Source organism: Thermobia domestica, chromosome 13 (genome assembly GCF_964235325.1).
Source record: "Thermobia domestica chromosome 13, izTheDome1.hap1.1, whole genome shotgun sequence".
Taxonomy (NCBI): Eukaryota; Metazoa; Arthropoda; class Insecta; order Zygentoma; family Lepismatidae; genus Thermobia; species Thermobia domestica.
The window spans coordinates 62,025,821-62,053,100 of NC_137466.1; the positions used below are offsets into that span (position 1 = coordinate 62,025,821).

Below are 27,280 nucleotides of genomic sequence, written 5' to 3' on the forward strand. Positions count from 1 at the left end.
ACTTGGCGTTTCAATATATTCCATAAATATTATCTGGTCTCAAATCAGGACTCTGCGCAGGCCAGTCTGTTACTGGTGCGTTATTGTGAAACCACTTCCCTACAGTTTGTGCAATATGTACAAGTAATCTATTATATTGATATACTCATTGCTCATCCCAAACTGATAGTAAACAAGTAAGAGGTGACTCTACCGTGATATTGCTGTATAGAGCAACAAGAGGCCCAAGTCCTCCAGAAACACAACGCACTGTAATATCTCTGTAATCCAAATTTCAATCCAAATTTTGAAATTTTTGATATCCAAACTTCAACCTAGACCTGTAAATTATGTTCAACAGCATTTTCCAAACTCTCACACTTCTATTGGAACACCACATAGTAAACCATCATCCGTCACTCCAAACAATGTTTTTATTTTATTTATTTATTTTTCATTGTTCGTGGTTCTGAAGCGTTTCTTCAAACACTATACGATGAGTTCCCAACATTTTTCGGTATAGTGTTTGGCTCATTTGAAACTATTCGACTATGGAAACCAAGTTTCCACACTGCATGACGAAACAGCATCGTGCTAAGAGTAAATCCTGATATACTGTGTAGTACCTTGATGGCGGTGTCGATAGATAATTGCCAGTTTCTAATAATGATCGTCCTTAACGTTCGACGGTTTTTGGATATTAAAATGGTAGGCGAGTTCGTTCACTTTTGGATTGTAAATGTCGCATCATGTTCCCACTTCATTATAATATCGGAAACAGCAGTCTTGGGTATATTTTGAAGAGCCCACAGTAACTTATCACATGATACCATCAAATCATCTGGAGTTGATGATCTAATAGAACTGCTCATTCTGCGCTCTCGCGCTGTCTCGTTGACAGTGAATGCTACTCGTACATTCCACGTGGTGGGTGACGTCCTGTGTCTACAAACTCAAAATCACACTTCGCCTATAATGTCCAGATACTTTTGGTCACATTATGTACACATTCGTTATGTTATCTGCGTATTATTTCTGTACTTTTTTAAATAAACTTTTCAATATTTCAAGTAAAAAAAAAAAAAAAAAGTACTGTTCCATTTGGTCATTCTATGATATAAATAAAAAGTTGGGGTTTATTTGTAGATTCATTTTTTTGTTTTGTTTTTTTTCCAGCTGGATCAGTCTTGTCTAGCCAAAGTAGTGCATTTGGTAAAGATCTCAGAGAATCAACTGTTTCAGAGGCTACGTTAGAAACAACAGTTACAATGTCTCCTTCCGAACCGAATCCAACGGTTCAGCCATGTAAGTATCATACATAAAGTGTTTTACTTTGGTGTTCAGTTTGCATATCGATTATGCTAATTACTATATTCTTGTTTTCTTGGCAATTAAAATAAACCATTTTTAATAGGGGTCAAAGCCCTTTCTCCGAAATAGGGCAAATTAAGGAAATTAAATATTAAGGGGGATAGTACTAGTATACAGGGTGGTCCAAAAGTACGTATACAGTCCCGTCCCGTATTTTATATCATTTCTTATTGTTATCAAACAGATAGACCTAGTTTCTTTATTATTTGTTCTTAACGCCTTTTTACTTATAACTTAAGCCCGAAGCAGTCGAAGCAAATAAATCTGTAAACTAGAATGTTATACTTGATCAATGCAGGGATGTAGAACTACTTTTGGACCACCCTGTACAATTCTTGGAAAAATGCACAATTGATTTCTGTATTCTCACCTCTTCTGGAATCATTCCTCCCTGTGAATTTGGATACTATTTTTTTTAATTAATTAATTAAAGCTTGCTATGATATATCGCGCTACATTACTTTTTCTCCAATTTCTTTGGCTTTCAGGTGGCACTGTTTCAAAAACGAAGTGAATTCGGACCCATGTTTACTATGATTTTACTTCCTTATGCTGATCAGTGCTTTCTTAAAATTTCCGTTTATCGCCCGCGTTCTTTGCAGTTCAAGTACATTCTTTTTTTGGGCAAAAAAAAATATTCGCAGATGATAGTCTCTGCGCCTCCTGTTTTATTATCAGGTTACAAACCATAAGCGAAAAACAAGGATACACATTATTCTACGCACCCTTGTCTATTTTCCACATAATCACATCTGGTAAGGCACTTGCACCACCGTACAACAAGTTTCTCAATGCGAGCTGCATATAAGGCGGCTGGCTAATCATGAAACCGAATCTCTGCGCTTTGGTGTCGTTCGTGATGTTCTGTCTTGTCAGGAACTTCTTCAGCGGATCAAAAAGATGATAATTACTGGGGATAAAAACTGAACTGTAAGGGGGATTCTTCATAGTTTCCCACTCCCAAGAGTGAAATTCGGCGATTGTTTTGTTTTCCACGTGCAGTTTTGCGTTGTCGTGGAGGAAAACATCGTCAACATCCTGAATACCCTGGTGTTTTTTCCTAAACGCTGTTCGCAGATGGGAGAGGTGCGACAGTAGTGTTCTGGGTTGATGGTTTCACCTCTTGGCAGGAAACTCAGTAATAGTAGTTCCCGATTGCCCCAAGAGCATCAGTTTACCGATCGATGATGTTCGGAATTTGTTACTGGCGAGCCAGGATGTTTCTACACCATACGCTGCTGTTTTGACTCGAGGGTGTAATGCAGTCTCTACGTTTCATCGCCAGTGACAATGAGGTCCAGGAAATGTCGCCCTCCTCGACGTAGCACTGCAAATGGTCCAGCGGAGTAACTATTCGGTTGCTTCTGTTGACTTCATTAAGAAGCTTAGGAACCCACCAACAAAATCCCAACGAATCGTGGACAGTGTCGTAAACAATACTATAGGAAATGTCAAGCTCCCTGGCAGTGTCCTTCAGATGAACACGCTGATCCGCTTTCACCATTTCGTCGTTAATTACCTAATTAACACTCAAACATGCAGTGAAATCTTTCACTTATTTTTATTTATTTAGGGGCCGCGGTGGCTCAGTGGTAGAGCGTTCACCTCTGGTGCTTGGGGTCCCGGGTTCGATCCCAGATCCCGCCAAGTGAACTTTGTGGTGGACAAACACCGTGTGCGTGGGTTTTCTCAGGGTTCTCCCGTGTCCTCCCACTTTCTTCATTCCACCATTTCATTCATTACTCATCATCACCGTCTCCTTTAGCCTACCCGGCATAACCATGGGACGTAAAACTCAAAGATTTCATTTCATTTTATTTATTTATTTATTTAGCACGTATTAACCTCTTAAACAATCTTATTGTTATAGAATAACTAGCTGAATAGCCGTTCTTCTCGTGGAAACAGATATTAACGATACACATTTGAAACATAAGTGCAACTCCCTGAATTCTGGCTGAAGTAACTTATTCACTTAAAGTTCGACTTCACTAAACATCACCGCATCCAGAGTTCTCTACCTAGATGCATTTTCCAAAGTCGATATGCAGTTCATTGCATGCTTGTATCTTGAAACGGTTGATTTTCGTATTTTATAACATAAATAAATATTTTATCTGTAATTGTGTGAACATTTTTATCACTCTATTTTTCATTCACGTTTGGTGCTGTGAGCTTTTTTGAGGGAACGAATTTCCTGAGATCAAATTTTGTACTTCTTCCTCTACATCCTTGTTTTAATTTTTTGTTTACAGGCACATTTACTTTTGTCTTTCTTAGTGGTGTATGAATGTTATTTTTACTACAGTGATTATATCCAACAAAATTTTATTTTGTACAAATTCAGGACAAGAACGAGTAAACAAAAGACTAAAACAAGGATGTAGAGGAAGAAGTAGTTCAAGATTTGTATTCAAGGAATACTTTTCCTGAAGAAGCTCCTAGTAGCAAACGTTAGTAAATTATAGGAAAGAAATAAATTTATTTAGTTATAGCATACTCATAATTGCGTAAAACATGAAATCCGTAACGTGTTGTTTTATGACACTTATTAGGCAAAATTGTAAGTATGCCGAAACGATTTTTTCCACAATTCTCCCAAAATGCAAAGTCGAGAGCCGGCAAAATCACTCTCTCACACCTGAAAAGAATATTCGTACAAAAATTAGTAATTACTTTTTGTAGTGTAGTATTTTTTGAATGCATGTAATATGACCATCCTGACCACCTGGAGAAACCATTAGTAAAGGTTTCGTGGAAATCGGTTCAATGTTTTTGGGTTAAAAGAGCATATACATCACTCTTTGCAATTATTATGATATACGAGAGTTAAATCGTAAGTCAGGCAACTTTCTTTTTCCTCCTCGCGAATGTGGGATAACACGAAAAATCGATGATTGACATTGGAAAGTACATGACATTTACTACTGAGTGGTGTCACCAAAGGAAGACTGCATATAAGAGGCCGTCGTATGGAGGAAACAAAATAGGCAACCGGACAACATTGCTTTATTATGGGATGAACGAAAGTTATACAAAACTACCTGCACATGGTTGCAAATCCGTTACAATACGAGTCTCTTGAGTTATCCACGATGTTTAGCAGCCTTCGAAGTAGTCTCCAAGTTGATCGACGGTTCGTTGCCAACGATGAGGAAGGCGCTGAATACCATTTACTGTATGATTCGGTAACGTAAGCCATCTCACGTCGAAATGCTAACAAAATGCCCGTTTTGGTAGCAAAACTTTTTCCATGCAGTGGCTTTTTCACTTCCAGGTCCTCTTGTAAAATGTGCTGGACTGTTTTTACCGGGTTCCTGTGTGCTCTTCTAATTTCGTAAGTGTCCAGCGCCTATCACCGCGAGACCACTGTTCCACCACCATTACTCGTCATCCTTATCCATCGATACAAGATCGGCAGTCGACACTGCCTTATTTAAAGGCCTCAATCCACCTCGCCACTGTTCGATAGGGCACAATACGCGCACCCAGTGCTTCCCGTAGCTCTGTGTGGCACTCCTGTGCAGTCTTGCCGCGGAGAAGTTCTGTTTTCACATACGAACGTGGTTTACTCTTTGTGCCCTCTATTCCTGACTATTGTCGCTCACCAGTTGAACTTGGGGACATTTTCAAATCCGTAGCTCTGCTCACATACACCATCTGGGAGCAGCACTCGGTAGTATATGCCATTTTATCGTGTTATCCTGATTTGCGAGAAGAAAAATATATATCACCATGAATTATGATCTTATATTAGTATAGATTATAGTAGACCAGAAACAGAAAGGTGAACTTTCAATACAGTAAATTAGAGCTGATGTCAATTTTGAAAAGTTGTTGGCCTAAAATTTAATGTAATCGTACATAGATGTATGATGCATGATTTAGTAGTTTTAAATTAGAGAATTTTTACTGCTTAATCTTCTATAATATATCTATATAAAACATTGACCACCATTGGTTTCACAAAAGACTGTCCAAGTTACACACCATTACCATCTTTGCAATAGTAATTTTCATAGTATATTGTTAGAAAGGAAAATTCTATATTTACTACAACTTAACATATCTGCTCTTTTTTTTTTTTTTTTTTGTTTATTTGTTTGTTTCTTTTTTTCTTTCTTTCTTTAATCAAGAAGTTGTTTGTATGCTTATGCACATTTGGTCGTTCTGACCCCTTTTAAAATAAATTTTATTAAACAATTGTAATATTCATATCATGGAAGATGTTCGTATTGTATTAGAGATATGCAGATGTCAATGAAGAGAAAAGTGTTGTATTTTATAAGTTAATTCAAGTAATATCATTTGAAATTTGATAGTAACTTAAAAGGCTGACTAAGAAATTGTTATTTATTAAAACTAAAATTACAATAATGGCTTGCTCAAAGCTTTTTCATTTAACGTTTTGTTACCAATGTCGAAATCACATTGAAACTTCGAGAAAAATCTGCTTTGGACTAGACCGAACCGTAAAATGTGACTTGTCATTAGAAATAATGCAAAATGAACTAATGAAAAATGAATGTGAATGTGAATTGACTATTATATTAATGTGAACAAGAAAACGAAGTTAATTAATTCGTCTGTTTTTTCTTTTTTTTTTCTTTTTTTTTTTTTTTTTAAGGTAAAAATGGCAACGTAACCAGTGGTCATCTTGTGACCCCTCCACTGCAGCCCTATCAAGGGAGGAACCCATGTATGGAACGTAATTTAATGCTTGAACCAGTGGAAGAGTTGTCGTGCAACGGTAACACATTAGTAGACAAATCTCAGAAACATATGTCCCACTGCGATGGCCCTGTAACATTACCACTCCAGTTAGATGGTCTTCAGTTCCCAGATATAGTGGAATCCCACTCGTTAATATCTCATGACTACTTAAACCAGCCCATGCCGATAGGGCCACGTCCTGCAACTCCAATTCCATACGTGCAGAACGCTGTCTATGACACAGGCTACCCAACCATTCCAAAGCAACCCAACATTCCTGGCAATGGGCACAGTGTAAGTACAAAATCCAGATGGAGCTGGCTCGGAAATAAAACTTGGGGCTTTCGGAAGCTTTTAGAAGGAAGAAAGAAAAGCTTGGGGTCCATGTTGATGAAGGATGTCAAATCTTCTGGTGGTAGAGGAGGTGAACTGATGAAGTCTAATCTGTCACAAAACCGACGAGACCAGAGTCAACAACAACCTACAATTGAACAATGTGTGGATATTAAATCGTCCACTGCAAAACCCATTCAGACCAAAGTGTGCCTCTTGCCAGGCAAGTACGGTACTTTAGTGAAACCAGTAGATGGAGGAGAGGGCGAGGAGAATAACCAATGCACCAAAATTAGTTCAGGAGAGGAGAAGGAGACAAAAGATCCGTCCTGTGGGGAAAGGATCAGTAATCTTACAAGCAATAGTATTGATGGCCTGTTTCGTCAAGATGGTGCGAGGCCACACAAACGTCCTTCGACACTGCCACTAGTGCCAGTAAAGGCTGTGATTAAAAATGAGAAAGAGGAAGGTGATTCCGAAAGAAGTGCTACTACAACGTCATCTACTACAGCTACGACTACTACAGAAAATAATGAAAAACGCCATAGCCACGGTTTGCAGCGACGGAGCCTGGAACAGTTAAAGGAGGTGTTCGGAAACAGTCAAGAGAAACTGAAAGACCCGAATCTTCATGTGAAGACTCCGCGTGAAGTCAAGAGGGGACGCTTTTCCCTCTATGACGATCGTATGATGTTTCTGGATGTTGCTGGTGAAAGTGGAGAAACCAGAAATAACAATTCAGAATGCAACAATTGTTCAGAAAAGACGTGGTTCTCTAATTCAGTACCTATTGATATTGATGCAATATGTGTAAATGAGGCAGAAAAATTTTCACGTGATCCAAAAGCAACAGACAATGGTAAAATCAAACCTAACAGTTTTTGTAACGGCAGCGTTGAACATAGTGAGAATGAGCGGCTGAGAACTACTATCAAGCCACATAAAAAATGTGATAGTTTGTCTTTCTATGACAAACATGTTTCGAGTTTTTAGTAGGTTTTTAGTTCACACACTTCAGAACTGTGTTCAACTTAGATGTTTAAGAATCTACTATGAACTTGTTCTTTTTTATGTCGAAACATAATTATATATATGTATATGTAACCCAGTTACGTTGAAAGATATTGTCAGGGCATGTAAAGAAAAGAAAACACCTGATATAACTTATATATATATACCTATACACACACGTAAGTTCATGAACTTAATCTTGGAAGTCATATTAGAACTGATGTTTCACCAAAAGACTCTGTGATAAGTCATGGAAGCCTATATTGCAAGTAGCACTTTGTGGTATTTTTTTTTTTTTTTTTTTTTTTAATATTATTTATGTTTGATTTGCTAAGATTGCTTTAGGACATGTAGTTTCATGAAATGTAGTTACCAGTTATATGAAAGAATCGAAAGTTCAATGAAAAATAATAGTGACAAAAAGAAAAATAAATTTAATAAAGTGCAATGAGTTTCGTTCAGAGTACGCAACACTGAACTAAAAGAATCTATCTATTTCGATTAAGTTAATAAGAAAGATGTATGCAAGCAAATCGGCGTTTAACAAACTATGAAGAATATTTGTGTGGATAGAGAACTTAAACGGTAAAACGGGAACATCTTTTAACCGAGTAAGTGTAACTTTTACAATTAGAAGAAAAAAAAAAGTTTTCAAAGCTTACTTTGCTCTGCGGTTAATTAGAATTAATTCGTCTGAATTCCAGAAAAGAAAGATTAATAGCATATGTAGTTCACTTGACTAGACTAAAGATAAATTTTTAATGAACTTAGTTGCAGTTATAGTGGACCAAAAGACTACATGATTTCGTATAGATCTGAGATGGTGTTGATTCAGGAACATGATACCAGGACTATTATCAGTATTTACTAAGTTTAGCGATAGTTTGTAACGTGGCGAAGTGTAGTCCTTAATGGATCTCTATACGTAGAATCAGTACCTATTAGTGTACTGTGTACGAAACCTGTGCTAGTCACTCTGAAATTGAATGTGCTAAGGACTGTATAGCTCTGGAAAGTAAAGGACTCGGCGTAAAAACGTATCCTACTGGAGATTCTGTTCGTTAATCGTAATATACAGTTAAATACTGTATACCTAAATAGATCTTCGTGTTCTGTGAAGTAGAAAGAAAATAATGAAATTTCTACTTCATTCTGTTTTGTTCTAGTGCCTTAAATACTTTTGTTCTAGAACTAGTAATAAATTATGGGGTTTTACTTTTTTTCCGCTCTGAAATTACTAGACCCGTTTTTATAACACCTATACGTTTTTCTTTTAACAGAACAACCATGCAAAGATTCTTCATTTTTTGTAACTTCTATTTGCTTTATAAATCACTATACATAAATATATATTTATATTATATACACTACACTGAAGTACCAAAAGTCATGGGGTAGCGATAAGAATACTTAGTTGACGTCGCGAGAACATCGCGGAAAACCGGTCGAACGACGCGAAGCACGGTCAGTGCTTGAGTTGGATTTTGTGAGTGCAGCGAAACGTCGTGTGCCGTGGGGTGATGTCAACCAGATAGGAGTTATTCGACATTTGAGCGCGGGAAGATAGTTGGAGCTAGGCGAGTGTGACATTCTGGTTTGAGTTGAATTAAGTTAAGTTGATTTTGAGTTTAATGTCCCGTTTAGCAGCTGTGAATACCGCACTGGAGGCATTACATCCATCAGGGACAATACAGTGGCCGCCCAAATGTGTTGAATGACCGCAACCGGAGACGTCTGGGCAGACACGTCCGGAGAAACAGACAAGCAACAGCACGACCCTACAACGTGTCTCAGATGTTAGTGCAGCGCAATTTGGTCTCCATGGTGTATCCCGCATACCTACTCGAGTGTCGCTTCCAACTCTGACCATCGGCAGCGACGACTCGTGTGAGTTTGGGAACACGTGAATTCTTCGTTGTGGCACAGACTCGATGAAGCATGGATGCAAGTTGTCAATAAGGCACAGTTCAAGCTGGTGGTAGCTCCGCAAGGTATTACATTACATGGTTCGGGTCCTTTGGGTTCGCTTGAACTGGACATTGACGGTCATAGCTATGGTTCAGCCAACGGGTGGACATCGTGCACCTGCCAACAACCGAATTTTCCAGAATGAAATGCTCCATATCACAGGGCCGCAATGGTCTGTAAGTGGTTTAAGGAACATTCTGGCTACTTTCAATGCATGGTTTGGCTCCCTAGATAACCGGGCGTGAATCCTATCGAGATCATGTAGGATAGCAGCGAACGGGATATTCATGCCCAAGATTCTCCACCTGCAACAACCGCCGAATTATGGATGACATATATGTATTGTTACACATCCCTCAGCGGACTACAAGCGACTTGTCGCGTCAGTGCCACGACAAGCTGCTGCAGTTTGCTGTGCTTAAGAAGGTTTCACACGTCAACACGTTATTTGGTAGGTATTCTATGATTTTTGGCACTTCAGTATATACATTGGTATATGCTAGAGCATAACTCAGATAACGGATAATTTTTAGTGTCTAAGTCAGTTTATTAGATGAAAAGTAATGTTGCAATGGGATAGCTATGCTCAAGTCCCTTCTGTATACAACGGTGCTACCAGTATGATAATCCTGCTTGCCAGGCTTGGATGTGCATATATAAATGTTATAATAATTGTTATATAGAATGCTTTTTTATTTCCTGCTTAAGTTTTGTAATGTTTTAGTAACGTCTTTCCACATATCAGTGATTTTTTTTAGTTTTTATTACTTTTCAAATAGAAAAACGATGCCTAGCATCATTATATATAGCTTTAGCTTAAAAGAATTGTGTTTCTTTTCTTGCTTTTTTTTTAAAAGTAAGTTTTAAAATAAAGAAGGCTGTTTATATTATTATTATTATATTATTATTATGCTGTTCATGTTTTTTTTTTATCGTAACGTTACTTGGATTTATGAAGGAATGAAAGTTCCACGTTATTATTATTATGATTTTGTGTATATTTTTGACTATATTATATTGTATCACATCTGAATATGATTGTATGGTTTAACTTAAAAACTTTTTTCTTTAAAAAAAGCAAACTTTTAGCAGCTTAATTATTTTATTAAATCGAGCCAAATACTTTGTGGCAATGTACTGTGATTTGTTTAGTGACTTGTATAAAAAAAAAGTTTATACTGAAAAAAAAAGAAGTGCATAAATTAGAGAGTAAATAATGAATAGATAAATATGGAAATGATGAGAATACGATCAAAATGACAATTAAAAAAATATATTTACACGTAAGATTATGACTAGTCCCGCTGATTATATATATTTGTCATGATACCGAATCATTGCCTTGTGTTTGTAATACCTTTCGAAACAAAAAAAAATCACAATCTTTGGTAAGAGAGTATATAGTAAACCTGCTTCGATTAGCATAGCACGCGAGAAACTGTGGCAAATATATATATATGAACATTTTTTAAATGTTTAGTATCTCTCAAGCCTTATAATATGAATGTAAATGTGTGATATCTTTCTATAAATCAGAAAAAAGAATAATAATAATTAATGGACTCATGTTTTCGAATAAAATTGTATTGAGGGGAAAAAAGTATGCAGAACTTATCTTTTTGAAGTAAGGAAAAAAAGTGAATTTCTAATTTTAGGAATCTGTACTAATTAACGTATGTGAGGAAGTGTAGAAGACTGATGGTGTATTATTGATATGTTTATATTAAAATAGCGGTTAATCATGTTATTTCATTTGATGGAGCCACGCTTTTTTCTCGCCTTTTTATCTTGTTTGTTTGAAATAAATGCATAAAAATTCGTGTTCGTAACACACGACTTTTCTACATCTGTGATGTTCATGTGTGTCTTTTTAATACATAAAAGTAATCAGGTCGAAACGTATATTATTGAGTGGCGGTAATAAAGATAAATGAAATTGAAACATTCCACCAATGTAAAAAGAAAAGAAAACAATAATAAAAATATTCTTTTGATACGTCAACACTCAGAACGCTCAGCGGTTAAAAAAAAAAAGAACAGAAAAAAAGAAATAATAATAAAAGTAAACAAACAAATGTATGTGACATGAATCAAAGTTCCTGCTGTCAGCTGGACGTAATTAATTTTTGCTGTAAATTGAAGTACGCTCACACAATCGTTTGGGGATTAATAAAAATGTCAAATAAAGCCCTTAAACAGCGTGAAACTGTTTTCATTGCAATCCTTATTTACTTGAAACCTATACAAAGTTTGGCTATTTAAAATCTGTACTGTAGTTTTCCATTTATATGTTATAGAAATAGTGGGATACAAGGAGGAAGATGTTGACCTTCTAAGCTATAGATGACTACCAAATACTATGTTCTCCCTGTGACCGTCAGGTTGCTTTTCAGCTTCGTGCAAAGTAGGTGTTGCGGTGTTAACTTCTATACATGCCTATGTAAAAATCGAGTAGTGTTAATCTTACATTTGAGAAATCGGACAACTCTCTAATAGGGTTTTCAAATATTATTGCGGAATGTGTACGGGAAAATATTACCGTATATCGCGTACACGAATATTGACATAAAGAGGGAGTAAAAATGCCTAAGACGATGGATACTCAAGACGTTCTGTGACATTGAAAATCAATGGAAAACTTCAGAAAAGTAGTGAAATTATTGTAACAATCGATGACTAAATATCTATAAACTGATAAGATAAATTGAACATGGGGAAAATTTGCACGAAAATTGTTCCTAGAATTCCTCACTCAGTAGGAAAGGGCAATTAAAAAGAAACTTGCTCCGACACCGTGCTTTCTGGTTTGATAGCAACCCGATTTACTAGAAAAGGTTGTCACATGTGACTTTATATATATGACATAAAATATGGCTCTGAAATGAAAAGTAACTACTACAGTAGAAAAACCCAAGTTCCTTAAAGTTAAAGAAGACAAGAATAAGCAAGTCGCAGCTCAAGGTGGTGGTCATTTTTTCCTTCCAAGATTCAGACGGTGAAATAATTGGTTAGAATTTTACATTGAAGGTTTGATTAAAATGAGCATGAATGTAAGTTCGGATCTATAGAACAACTACACAAACAACACGTGGATGGGCCTCAAGACGATGCATCCGTCTAAATGCTCTTCTGGTTAGAGATTTTTGGCTGATAGCTAATTATAGTGCACCTCTCTCTCCAAACAGACGCACAACTTCTTGTGTGTTCCCTAAAGTAAAAGATGCAGTCAGTAGATACATGGAAGATGAAAACGGGAGCAGCTAAAGAGCTACAGCATTGCTTTGAACAGTGCGTCAGGTTTGTACAGCGATGTGTAGGCAGAGGAGGAGAGTATTTTGAAGATGATGAATTAATGCGTGAAATTCTAAAAATAAAGGAATATCTGGCATCAGTTCCGTTTTAAAATTGCCAGGCGTTGTATTTTTGTTGTTGCTAGTTACATTTAATTATTAGGTACTCGCAAAGATAAACTGTTATATTCTTGATCGATTCTGACAAGTGATCGGATATAACTTTAAAAAAAAAAAAAAATAAAATAAAATAAAAGAGGATTGAAAGAGATTTTGGATGTTGCAAACATTTAATTTTTGACTTAAATATCTAAAGAAGATAAATATATCACTTAATAGCATGATTTTTTTTAAAATGTCCCCATTCTGTAATAAACGCAAAAATTTAAGTCTCGCATACGCCCAACGAAATCATTAATTTTCTATGTTTATACTTCATTACCAAGTATTAATGTGAGCCACTTGAAGAGCTGTGTGTTATAAGTAAATTCAAAAGGTTTTCTTGGTCTTCTATGTTCTGTTAGATCTGTTAAAAGTCATTTTAAACGTCGTATTTTTGCCAACTGCTGTCAGTATTGTCAAGACATAGCAGAGTTCACACCAAAACTCTGGTATTGATTTTTCTGCTTTCCATGACTAAGAAAATTTGTCACCTGAACTGTGACGCCCCTAACACTTATCATTTGGTTAAGCTTAGGAAACATATTTTTAAATTGCCTTCCACCATTCCCTAACCGTCCAACGCTCCTCTTGTTTTTAAAGCGTAGTACAAGCTTGCTTGCTTACTTATAGTTTTTATATTACTTACTGTAAATATTTATTATGAGTCAAACTTCGTATATTTGGAATACAATAAATAATAGTACCGAACAGCTATTCATTAACGCTATCCGTAATATTTCGGCGTTCTGAATACACTCAAACATAAACAAGTAAACACATACTATAATTTGGCCTATCTCCGATTATCTACTACCAATAGAACTTTTTATTGTTTTAAGGTTAACATTTTACCATTTTTTGGCGCTAGTGAAGCTTTTTATTTCTAAAGAAAATTTTCATTTTTCAGCCGTTTTCTTACCTTCTTTTTGAATCTGTCTGGATTATTTGAGGTTATCTTCATTTTAGCTTAAAAAAAAAAAAAAAAAAATCCCTGATTCTTCTGTGAGATAGCAGATTTTCGTGACTTTCGGCACTTGGAAGCACTTTCAAGATCAATATAAACCTTGTTTAGTTACGACAAAGTGTCGAGGAAATAAAATGGTGAGAGAAAATTCCGTAGGTAATAGCTATATTCACTAATACAATTACACATGTCAATGTACAGTCAGCTACACTTTCATTTTTTTTTTTTTTTTTCATTTTTGTCTTGATAAGCAGTCAGCGAAAATTCGACGTTTATTTAAAAAAAAAAAAAAAATCAGCAACAAGACAAAGAGGAGCAAGATGAGTATCTTTTGAAGTAGCAATCACAAAATAATGTAATTTATTTTTCTTTTCTAAATTTCAAAGAGGGTAGGTCATTTACTGGTATGAGTGTATTTCTTCCGGCGATTTTCTCGAAAATGAATCTAACACTTTTCTTGATGTGTGGTGAGTAAATACGAGGGGCATGCTGAAAGTCGTGAGCAACATTTTTTCACAACCGTAATGTTTATTTGTAAGTGAAACCAAATATATCATCTCTATCTACAGACCTTTCTTTCACTTCTCCACATAGTCTCCGTTTTTTGCACACATTTTCCCCATCGTTTTGCAAGTTTGAAAATACCCTTGCGATAGAATTCCGTTTCAGCTGCCCGTAGACACTGACGCACTGCTTGCCGAATATAAGCCAGCGTCTCGTAGCGATGGCCTCGCATCTGTTCCTTCACAAAACCGAAAAGATAATAGTCGCAAGGTGCCATGTCGGTGCTATAGGGAGTATGTGGAAGGGTCCCCCCCCCCCCAATCCCTATCTGCTCCATAGTGGCATGTGCAGTATGGGAGGCCCTTTATCCTGTTGAAGGGTGATTTTTCCAGGACGTTTATCACGCAAGGCACGACGGAGTTTCAAAAGTGTCTGGATGTATCGGGCAGAATTTATGGTTTGTCCAGGTTAAGAAAGTCAACCATAATACAACCCTGTGCATCCCAGAAGACCCTTTCAATAACTTTCCCTACCAATTGGACTGCCTTCTTCTTCGGTGGCGAATTCAAGTAGTGCCATTCCATGCTCTGTCGTTTTGTTTCAGGTTCATAATGATGGAACCAAGTTTTATCTCCAGTCATAATACTCGTCAAAAAATCATCTTCACGTCGAAATGTCTGAAGAAGGGTTTGGGCAATGGTTAGTCTCTGACGTTTGTGGTCCTCGGGTAATAAACGTGGACCCAACGGGCACAAACCTTCCGATAACCTAAGCTGTGAAACATTTCTTGCACCGCATTATGTCCAACACCAAGTTTTGCAGCAATTTCATCACAGTGATGACCTTTCTTTCACTTTTCCACATAGTCTCAGTTTTTTGCACACATTTTCCCCATCGTCCATCTCCCCTAATCAGCTCAACCCCTACCTTGTTGCGTTCCGTAGAGGCAGTTCGAGGGCGCCAGCTACGAGGCTAATCTTCGATACGTCGTGTTTTCATCCTTAAAATGTTTCACCCACCTCCTAACACTGCTAGCACCCATGCACACATCTCCATAGGCACGCTGCAGTCTGCGGTGAATTTCAGAAGCAGATTGATTCCCTTTAACAAGGAACTCAATCACAGCACGCTGTCGAAACGAAAGCCATTTTGGAAACCCTACCTGTGGTTACGTACTAGCAACAAACAGCGTCAATGTCTGTAAGAAAAGAAAGAAAGAAAGAAAGAAAGAAAGATCCGTAAATTGAGATGATATACTTGGTTTCACTTACAACTGAAGATTACGGCTGTGAAAACATGTTGCTCACGACTGTCAGTATGTCCTCGTATTTCATTATTAGCCTTAGAATACGAAATATATACTGTATATATATATATATATTCCTGAACAACCCAGAAAGAGTATACTATTGATCGAGTGAGTTTTCTTCGGACAAAGTTTTATAATTAATTTTGTTCGTATTTTATAAATACATTTTTCAGTAATTTTGATAAATATTTGTGAAATGGGAGTGAAAAAGTGTACTGTTGCCTTTTGTTATTATCTTGTCAGCTTATACACTATTTTCGTATAGCTATTAATCAAATATATTTATTTGCTTGAACTAGTACTGTATTGCACTCATAACTTCGTGACTGAGTCGAATAAGCCTATAAGTTAGCAAATACAGAAGGCAGGTTTATTAGCTTGCCAGCTTAAAAAATAAATGGTAACTTTCGCTTAAACATATACACTTACGTAAACACGCTATAGCAGAAATGATAACACAATGTTACCTCTTAAATATTCTGCCATAGCATCTCTAGACTTCGTAGAGTAGTTAGAGTTCAATTATTAATTTTTCAATATAATTACTAATATATATTATTTTCCTATGAGAATACCTAATGGATTTGAAACACAAAATGCTCATGATTTTACATCTTAATGAACAGGAGATATGACAGAACAACAAAGAAAGAGATTTTGTATGTTGTAGTGTGCATCGTTGTAATTTTTTACTAATATCTAAAACTCCAACAGTAAACAACGGAAAAATTGTCAATTCGAAGGATCCGTTCGATTGTCAGGATGCACTGAGGATACCTGAAACTAGAATAAATCAAAGATCTGGAAATGCAAATTGAAGATCGAGTAATCTATATAGAAAGATAAGGAGGTTATATTAGGATAAAAAGAAAGAACTATTTGAAGTCCATGACGATCTGTAGTTGGATTGCCTCTGTGGCTCAAAGACCTAAGACACCTCTTGCACTAAACAGAGTAGCGACATATTTGGGCATCTAACGCTTTTGGCCTGTCTTCTTTTCTTAATTTTTTTAAGTTTGGATGTTATATAAGGAGTCTTATGTTTTTTGCTTTCTTTAGTTTCGTATTACTGACATCCTGCTACATGTGCCTAAGACTTCAAGTTTTTTCACGATTGGAGATAACTGATATATAGATATATATATATTTTGGTACAGGTAGAAACAAGGAAATCTATTAATTAAATTTGATTAAACTTTATAACAATAAGATTATTGTAGTAGTAGGCTAGTGAATTCTTCGGAGCAAGGTGTTAAACACACACACACACACACACATAAAAAAAGTTCCATAACAATATTTAAATTCTAATAAGACTACAAGCACGTTTCAGAAGTACAAAAGAAATTTTTATTACTCTGTATTTTGCCTTACCCTACATTGAAAAATGAAGTATGAAAGTTCACATCTCAAGCTCTTTTCTTATTTCTTTTTCATAACATTAATATTTAAGTGTAGTTAAAGCAATTGAAATAATACAAAATTTATCGCTTACAATCTTCTGAGACACAAATCATTCTAATTTCCTGAACAGATGAACGAAAAAACAATAATCTTTAACAAATCAAAACTCCACCTGTGAGAGCTTGTTTCATGTGATACACACATTATTTGATACAGTGTATTATCGTATGTAAAATTCATAAACTAAACATGTTTATTCTCTAATGGTTTATATTACACAAATTAATTGATACTACACATCATGACACGTAGCGTAACTAAAAAAAATTTTATTTGTAACATAGTAATCTATATAAGAATTAATATGATTGCATTCTTAATGACGTGGCAGCTAAGAGATTTTGGTTGTAGAAATTAATTATATTTAGGAATAAATATTCTTCATGTAGGAAACCAAAGAAGATAGAAAAGAAATGAAAAAGAATATCTCAGTATTTACAGTTGTTATTTATGAAGTAATTACTCGATAAAAGGACCAAAGACTTTACTGGTATTCTGTGATATTTAAAATACCTGCCTCTTCTTCTAAACTGGTACGAGCTGATGTCTACTAACAAGAACTCGCCTCGAGCATTGAAAGCGTAATTGCCGAACGTACGAGCATATTGGTAATTACAAAGGAGACTTTTAAGGTTGTCAAGTAGGGATTTTCTTTAGAAGGAGAAGAAAAGATATGCGATAGTCAATGGAACAATATTGCACCAGTTATCACTTGAGTTCGCTTCACTAATAAAAGTAATTTCCTTTTATAGAATTAAGAAGTCGTTATCTGGTTCTGATCAATTAACAATATCGGATAATGCATGATACAAAAGAATGATTCTTTTCTAGGACATATGAGAATGAGAAGCGAATGTTTTGCAAATTAATTCCTGTTTTGTATTGTCTCTTAAACGAACTCTGTAACCGATTACATCACATTTCTCTTTGAAATTAATGACTGAGTACCAAGTAAAATCAGTTTATGAAGTTTTTAGTTTTAACTTTAAATCTACAAGATGCTTTCAACCAAATCTTCTTAAGTAATGCAAAACATTAACCCTGTATTGAAAATAGATGTTTCGAACAATTTAACAATATCTTGCTATAATTAATTGGTTACTTAATGCAATGTTTAAAGAATAACGGGAACTAACAGAAAATACTTTTTTTAAGTTCGACAATTAAAGTTCAATATACGAAAATACGATGTACTCATATTTTTTTTATTTTATTTTTTTTTTTTTTTTTAATGATGCATTTAACTTGAACCAATAGTATAGCTAATAAAAGAAAAAATACGAGAATTAATCTATAAGTCAAAACGTTATATAAGAAGTGATTTTGCATCTTTAAATTTTCTATCATCGTTTTTAAGTAACATTCTTAAGTAATGTTTTTAAGTAACATGCTAGTCACGTGATCCGTTTCAAGCAATATTCTGTACGTACATGATCATCACTAAATAGTTATTACTCTATAAGAAGACTATAGTTTCTAGTTTAACAAAATGTTTGCTTAAGAGTTACAATTTAGTAATATATTCTCTGCCTCAGCATCGCTAACAACATAAACTAGTTTTGTATTGATACAGTTTTAATTTTATGAAGAAATGTAGACACTGATCATCTGTTAACGCATCCTATTTACTCCCATCATACGATATACTAAAGTAAACGATGTTCAGTGACCAATCTGGCCATAGTTAACAGTAAATTCATTAAATTTAACAAGATCAGCAGATGTCACTGATGGATGAGTGTCTGATAAAGCTTTCAAGAAATCTCTCATTTCGACGCTCCTGACAGTCACCTGTGCCAAAGAAAAGGAGTGTTAAAGAGATTATTAAACATATAGTTGAAATGTTAAGGAAAAAAAAAAAAACTCGCCTAAAGGGCTCTATTATTCAGTTGACGCCAACAGTAACGGTCTTCATCTGCGGAAGAAAGAAAACTTCCAGCTGCAAAACATCAATAACAGGAATGCTATTACGATATACACAAAATACTAAATATCTAAAATGCAACAAAATATTGACTTTAAAATTATAGATTCACGTCTTATAAACACGCACATGGGACATATTAAACCATGTAATCTCCTTATCTACTTCTACAATGTGTGCAATTATGCTCAAGCAAGCGTATTTTAAAAATTTACCACAGTTCTGCCTGGTACTTCAGCTTAAACTTACTATCAAATACTAATATAAATTATGAAAGTTTTCCGGTTTTTAAATTCTTTCTTCTTCTTTTCTACTAATGTCTTAAATATTATTCAAATAATGAATATTCGAATAATTAATTATTCGAATTTTAACAGCACAACCGAAAGTTACATTCGAATTACTCAGCGCAAATAATAAGATCCTGATTATATCATTTTGTTCTTTTAGGTGTACATAGTTACTTTTTGTCGGGATATGTAGGATTCATAGGATATGTTTACAATTCACAAGTTTTAACGGTCCAAATGAAAATAATAAGAATCACCAGAGTATGTAATTAAAACATTTTTTTTTTTAATGACGTTTATGTCTCACAAACAAAGTGTTAAAAGATCGCATATCAGCGATCTGCATCAGCGATAAATGAATGTGTATATACAGGAGAGAGACAGCGTTTCTTCGACAACTAATGAAATAATTATTACAGGAAACAACAAATACATAATTAGATTTAAGAAATTATGAATTAAAGAAAGAACAAAACACGAAGAAATTGAAACATTCCTCAGATATTAAATCTTTATGTCTAATTATAAAGATGGCTGAAATGCAGACCTCAATATCATTGGCAGGGATTAATATGTATTCTAAACACATCGTGAGAGTCGTCAAGTTAGAAGCTAGTGTGCACCCGTTCGAGTTACCGCCACGAACAATATTTTTCCTCTCGTCCTCTTCTGCGTTTCACTCTTCTTATTCGATATTGAGTGCAAATGAATGGCTCAAACAGGGAGGGGGGGGGCGGGGGATAGGAAACTTAAGGATATATAACCACATCTTATTTACAGCACGAAACTACATCTTATTTACAGCCTATAGTGCAATGAGAGCATTTATACAAAATTTCAAGGTTCTACGTCTAATAGTTCCGGAGATCTGGCGAACAGCAAAAACTATTTAAGCTGTCCATTCTCTTTTAGGGTATGCAATTCTCAAAACCTCGCCTTTTCTGCAGCCTAAGGAGCATGTAGAACAATTATCCAAAATTTCAAGATTTTACGTGTGGTAAACGGCAAAATATTATTTACCTCCGGTCTTCCCTTCCCCTTAGGGTAAAGACATACCGAAGAGACCTCGCGATCGAGGTCGAGGTTTAAGTCGCCGTCGCTACCTCGATGTCTAGGTCGCGGTGGATGAAGGGCGCACATAGCGAGCAGGTCGCACCCTCGCTGTAAGTTCTCAGTTTGAGGAGAAACATTACTGTGATGCGTGTGAAATTATTCCGTCAGTGCATAAAAATTACTGCGAAACCACATTTTGAAATTGAAAGGACCAAACAGTTTATAAATAGAAATGGACGCGAAACGAGATATGAGAAATGCTAAAGTATATTGTTTCGAAAAAAATATTTGAGTCTTATCTCTTGTCCATCTCTATCAATAAATCAAAGAGTTTTACATTTTTTTTTTCAATTTTCTGTGAAAAAATGCCCTCCTTCAGCACTCAAGCGAGAAATCATTTCCCATTAAAATTACCAAACAAACAAACAAAACGAAACAAAACAAAACAAAACAAAACAAAACAAAAAAAAAAGTATGTCTTCAGGTTTCGAGGTGGAGGGATTATTAACTTCAGTAAATGAAGTTTCGTCACTGCAATTCCATTATTCGACATTTCCTCCCTATGGATACGTGCCTATCTTTTTAAGCATTTCTTTACCTTATACCAGTAACGAATTTAGAAGAAATCCTTTTTATATTAATATCGGAATTGGAAGGAAGGAGGGGGGGGGGGCGTGGAGATTTTAAGCATAGATATGATTAACAATAGCTTCTTTTTCCTTTAGAAATCCCACAATTTACGGACTCAGCCCGGAAGTCCCCTCCCTGTAACCGCCACTGCCTTATATAATAATAAGCTACAATATAATTCTCAAATAAATATTAATAACTTTTCTGACATTCCCATTTCAGTTGCTATTTTCTTCCATTCTCCATTTAAAACGTGTCTATTATGATGTTTGTGTTTTTTATCCCATATTACTGGAACATTCTTCACTAATTCTATTAATATGTCTTTCATAATCAAATTTAATAGTGCAGCAAAACCTCTCGAGCATAGACACACACATCCTCTGCAGACGAAATTCGAAACAAATGAAGACTTTATTCCGTGCAGCGCTTCAGGGAGAACCAAAGAGAACACGAGCCACAGCGATGCTTTCGCTGAACATCGATGTAAAAACAAACTCGGTTGTTTATCATCGCGACCACTAATTCACCTTCGCGGTCGACCTCTAGGTCGCGATGTAGCGTACATCTTCGGCATGCGCTTACTCATTTGAATCCATGAGTTTGTGCCAGTATCGAGGGTGCGACCGCGACTTAAACCTCGACCTCGATCGCGAGGTCTGTTCGGCATGTTCGTACCCTTAGGATATATATCCGCAAAACCCAGTCTTATGTACAGCCTAGAGTGCTGGGAACATTTCCGCAACATTTTAAGGTCCTTTGCAAAATAGTTTCAGATATCTGTTGATGACTGAATCAGCGAGTCAGTAAGTGGATTAACTCTTTGATACAGTATATATACTAACAAATGCCCCTACGTGTTACTGTGAGCAATATTTTGAGCAATCTTTATATAGGATTCATCTGAACACATAATTTGAACGTTTCGTATGGGTATTTTAGGAAAACACCCTTTTTCCTCCATTCTAGGTCAAACAGTTAAAAACGCTGAAACATGTTTAATTATTTTCGATGAAAAATCCAAACACAAAATTTCATGTCTTTAACATTTAAGGGACTTCGAGATATGAACATCTTATAATAACAATAACAATGGCAACCCCCACCACCATTTCTTCTTACTTCTTTTCTTCTCTGGTAGAAAAAAATTCAAAAAAGCTGAAACACATATTTAATTATTTTAAATATAAAATTTGGTATTTGGACCTTCTGTCTCTAACCCTAAGAAATTCTGAGTTATGGCTATTTTATTATGCGTAATAATTGTGATTCCACACCTTTTTTCCTGCCCATACCATTTTCTACCCTTTTGGGTCAAATATTAAGAAAAAAAGTCGCTAAAACATGTGTCTTATTATTTTAAATAAAAAGTCCACATACCGAATTTTATATTTCTGATCGTAACAGATTACAAATTAGTTATGGACTCATTATGATAATTGTAATCTCCGTCCCTCTTTCTTCCCACACTGTTTGCTTTTTTTTCCTGATCAAATATGAGAAAACGATGAAACACGTATGCAATTATTTCAAATGGGAGGTCCAAATACGAATTTCATATTTCTAACCTTAAGAAATTCTGAGATATAGGCGTCTTATTATAATAATTGTAATCCCCATCTCTTTTTTTTCGTCTCATTTTCTTCCCTTCTAGTTCAAATAATAATAAAGGCTGAAACATATGTCTAATTCTTAAATGATAAGTCCTATGCCAAGTTTCATGCTTCTAACCTTCAGATTCAGATATTTATGTAATAATTTACCTTTTCCTTGTCGAATTTCCAACACATCTTTGTAATGACTTTACTTCACAAATCCTATGTACTGTCCAAATTTAAAGTTTGTAGCTTAAGTGGTTTGAATGAGTGTTGATCAATAAGTCACTTACTCACTGAGACTTCTTCTTTTATACATAAAGAAACGTTGATCAATGAATAATTTGGAAACTTTCTGGCCTTTCTGATAATACATTACTTAAAATTTCAATCAAAGTTATCATATTTTGTCCAGTATATCCTGAAAATATATTTTAAACAAAGCTTCTCTTGTATGTTGACATAATGTGTTAACATGAATCAGGACTGAATGGAAAAGGAATGAAGACGTACTAAAGAAAGCTAATGAAGAGCGACAGATCATGAAGATAATAGGAAAAAGAAGAAACAGCATGCTTGACTATCTTATTCGACACTCTGATTGGATCACCGTGTTGATAGAGGGAAAGCCAGAAGGAAAACCAGGAAGAGGAAGACCAAGGATAGAATATTTAGATTCAGTTACGAAAAAGAGACCTTATTAAAGTATAAAACAGCTCTCCCAAGGGAAAGAGAGGTTTTAAAATTTCCATGTTGCCCACTAATTTATGGTTGAGGTGAACAACAAGACGCTAAATTTAACGAAGTTCTTCTCAAACTTTAATTTAATTTTATACGTTAATGTACGTGAATGATAAATGAAGTAGTAAATAAAATAATATTATTCAAATTAAGACAAGTAATTCAATGCGATATCTTGCAAATTTGGTTTTGCTAAATATTTATTATTAATTTTCATTTCTTCAACTTCTAAACTAATTTGAGGCTTACCTTATCTGGTGGCAAATCTTGCAATGCGCAAGCAATTGCACCATCAACGTTTTTAGCACACGGAACCATTTTTCCGTCTGGAAAGAAAAATATGCAATTGGTAAGAAAAATATATAAAGGACTGACACAAACAATTCTCGCAACAGATATCGAAAAATTAATTACTTAAAACTGTACATTGCGAAATGTTAAATGAAATAATGAGGAACAAGAATTATAATAACAAATGTTTTAAAAAATATCTTCCATGCTCGTTATGGACTTCATTTGTTCCAATCATGTGTTTATCAACATTCGGTTAATTCGTTCTTAATGTTCGTCCGTTACTCTATCTTCTCAGTGCATTCTTTTATGCTCCGATTTCATTTTTTTCTCAGTTTTAATTTGTAATTTTGATTTCCATTTTTAAAATTTTTAATTAACACTAGCAAATGCCCCCATGTGTTACTCAGCAATATTTGACGTTTCTCCCTCTACATCATATAGAATTCGATTATGAATTGCACATGAAGTCCAGTGGACTTGAAGCCTTGCACATGTCGTATGGGCATCTTAGTGAACCACCCCCATCCGGTTTTCTTCCCTTCTAGATCAAGCGTCAAAAAACGCTGAAATACGTGTTCAATTACTTTAAAGAAAAGTCCAAATACTCAAATTTAATTCCTCTGAACTACAGAATTCCAAGATATGGGGATCCCAGTGAACCACCCAACCCTTTTCCTTCCCTCTACACCAAATCACGCTAAACTACTACACGATAACATTCATCGAACCACGGACTCTTTGTTTCGAAGCACCCAAATTGTATTTACTTCGCAGTTAAAAAAATCATACGTGTATTTACTGAAAGTTAAATTGTCAACGATTAATTTATTTCTGATGTGCTGATAAAACTAAAGCAACAATGGAATTTTTCTACAGCCACGGGAAAAGAGAATTTAATATTACATTTTGAAACAAACAGTAACATCATGTGGGCTATTAAGAAAATAGGCGTTCTTGATTTCAGTGGATATTTCGATTACTACTTGACCTAGCGAGCTGTAATTTTCAGAACTACGAGATCTCATGCTATTTCATCAAAACGTACACTCATTTGAACCGAAAACCATGTCCACGGGATGTAATTTAGAAATAAGGGGCCAAGATCAAACAAACTAAATCACTAACTCGTGCAATGACGTAATGTCAACAAACAACTGATTACCGGAAACGGACACGATGGCGCTGTAGTAGAGAAATAATTCGCTGTGTACTAAAATATAGCCTTACACTTGCTAATCAAATCTATAATATTTACTCTGGTTTAGTATACTTCGAGTTAGACAAATGGTACTAAATTGACGCATATTTAATACTGTCCTAACCGTAGAAATCACACACTCACACAGAACTACTAACTACACACACCACTATAAATACTACACATAAAAACTAACTACACAAGCACCATTTAATTACATGCGTATTGAGGAAAAGTACTCCCTTGTTGGTATATAGAGTTGTCTCTATTAAACTTTATGGGGCAAAATGAGAAGAGTTAACCCTAGGTCCAATTGACCTGACCAATTGTTTACTAAATGATTACTAAAGATTGATGCCCTGGGGGCACCTTAACGAGGTTTATTGAGGGACCCTTCCCCTGAGAGGGGAAAAGGCCCCAAAACAAACAATAACTAACCCATTTCCCCGCTAAAACTGGTTCAATTTGGAAATGAATAGGAGCCCCTTTTTGTTAGCTTAAGCTGCCATTATGATAATTAGTATTACCGCTATGAAACCCACCATGTACATGCACTTACTGAATAATAAAAAAAATCAAATTTACAATATACACTATAGAATGTACGAAACCAGGTCGTATTTCCCTAATCCCTAACTGAATTTTACTGTTTGAAAGAAAAGGAAAGTAAAATCACTCTTATAAACTGTCTATGCTTCGGCTTGGATGATGAGCAATATGGCGTCTGAAAAGCTGGTTCCTATTTCTCCTTTATTTTACAGTTCACTTGACGAAAAATGGAAGTTTGTCAGCTCCTAAATCATTGTACGGCGTTTACTATGGCAGAGAAACTAAAATTTTACCTTACTTTCGTCGAAATCCTAGTTCTTTAGGTAGATATGTAGTCGTAAGAAAATATAGGTTACTCCTCTTAATGTGTCTTCGATTATTATGGTAACATTGCGCCAAAAACGACAGGGGTAGGAGAATTCCACCAATCAGGACGAAACCTTTATCCGCGGAAATTACAAAACAAATAGAAATTTGGCAAATCCAGATATAACCGGATCTGAAAGTGACTATGGACTAGTGAGAGGGGGTGAAAGAAAGATTAGGTACCTGACTGAATTCTACATTGGTCTGAAATTAAGAAAATTTATATCCAATGACGGAATTATTTTTTGGTATGACGTCGGCCTGATAAACCTTGTTACTATTCAACTTGTATATGCGAAAATGGGATTTACACTTAATCAAAATATAAATAAATATATTATTCAGTGGGAATATGGTTACTAATGAAACCTTTCGATTCATTACATTTAATTTGAAGTAAGGAGAATAAATAAATTGTGTAATTAAACCGAAATCGAAGTAAAAAAAAATTTACTAGGTACAGGGTGCGTAAAAAAAAGTTGCCATTACTTTCAACTGTAATGGTACATTACAGTTTTCCCCGGCCCATTAACAAAATTTTGTTAGAATAACAAAATTTTGCTAATTGGGAATACTAACTACTGATGCTTGTTAAGTTAACACACTCATTCATCCCATTCAAACGTTACCAGTCACACTAGGACAGTATATTATATCTACTTGGGGTATTGCGCGAGTAATTCACTACGTTTATCTTCTGTACAATTGAAAATCTTTAAATTTCGAAAGTTGTGAGTTCCGATACTTTTTTTTCAGTAGTGTTCACATAGCAATAGAGCGGACAGAAGTTCTAACTGAGAAATCGACAGAGACAAGTCGTGAGGCTTCACTCGCCGACTAGCATATCCGATGATATTAGGATGCAGTTTCTCGACTATCTCTCCCATTATCTTGACTATCTAGTTCTAGGCTCACCGTTACCACGCACTTGCGAAGGGACTGAATTCTGGGCTCGATTTACATTATTGTTACTATTATTGTTATTGTTATTACCCTGACTATTACCGTTCTCCCTTCTTCCGTACGTCCTGTTAAAATTCCTCCTGGCGTTATCGCCCCTATCCGGGTTCGATTCCATGTTGGTACGGTCATAGGGACGATAACTCCGGCGATTGTTGAACATGGGCCGATTCCTGAATAGTCGCCGGCCATTATTGTTGTTTTCTGAGCCATACCCACTAGGATAACGAGATCCAGCTTGGGTATAACTCAGGAAATCTGTCTGACAACTTGCCGTTACCTTTGTTTTCGTTGGTTTTAAAATCTTGGCCTGTCGGGCGAAGTACCGTTTTGGCGGACCACCAACTTCCTTGCCGCACAAGGCAGCCAGACGTGAGGTGACTTCTCGCACCGTTTGGCACAAATGGGACGCTATGGCCCGGGAATCATCGGGTGGAAGAGCGTTAACTATAATATCTACCAGTTCGGCCTGAGAGGGATGTTCAGCTATCTGATAATTTAGTTCAATGATTTTCCAAGCATAGTCCAAGAGGGACCCATACTTGGAGCGATCATACCGGAGTGATTGTAAGTTTCTCTTTTGGAGCCGCTCGATGTGCTCATTACAATACT

At 35.6% G+C, this 27,280-nt stretch overlaps 2 protein-coding genes across 6 annotated transcripts in view; one reads left to right on the plus strand and one right to left on the minus strand.

The window, feature by feature from the left end:
- Positions 1-11,581, plus strand: part of wit (kinase protein wishful thinking) — a 265,285-nt gene extending 253,704 nt beyond the window's left edge. The window contains exons 13-14 of the mRNA XM_081735795.1: positions 1,156-1,284; positions 5,978-11,581. Coding sequence (XP_081591921.1) covers positions 1,156-1,284; positions 5,978-7,389 — 1,541 coding nt within the window. The 3' untranslated portion in view covers positions 7,390-11,581. The remainder of the gene's footprint in view (positions 1-1,155; positions 1,285-5,977) is intronic.
- Positions 3,853-27,280, minus strand: part of LOC145668173 (vacuolar protein sorting-associated protein 4B-like) — an 82,955-nt gene continuing 59,527 nt past the window's right edge. For 3 of the 5 annotated variants that reach the window (XM_081735797.1, XM_081735801.1, XM_081735796.1), the window contains 2 exons: positions 23,551-23,627; positions 16,932-18,859 (listed from right to left, as the gene is read on the minus strand). In XM_081735797.1, coding sequence (XP_081591923.1) covers positions 18,731-18,859; positions 23,551-23,627 — 206 coding nt within the window. In that variant the 3' untranslated portion in view covers positions 16,932-18,730. Of the gene's footprint in view, positions 3,992-16,931; positions 18,860-18,880; positions 19,008-23,550; positions 23,628-27,280 lie in introns of those variants that run through there. The other 2 variants (XM_081735799.1, XM_081735798.1) reach the window with 2 other exon arrangements.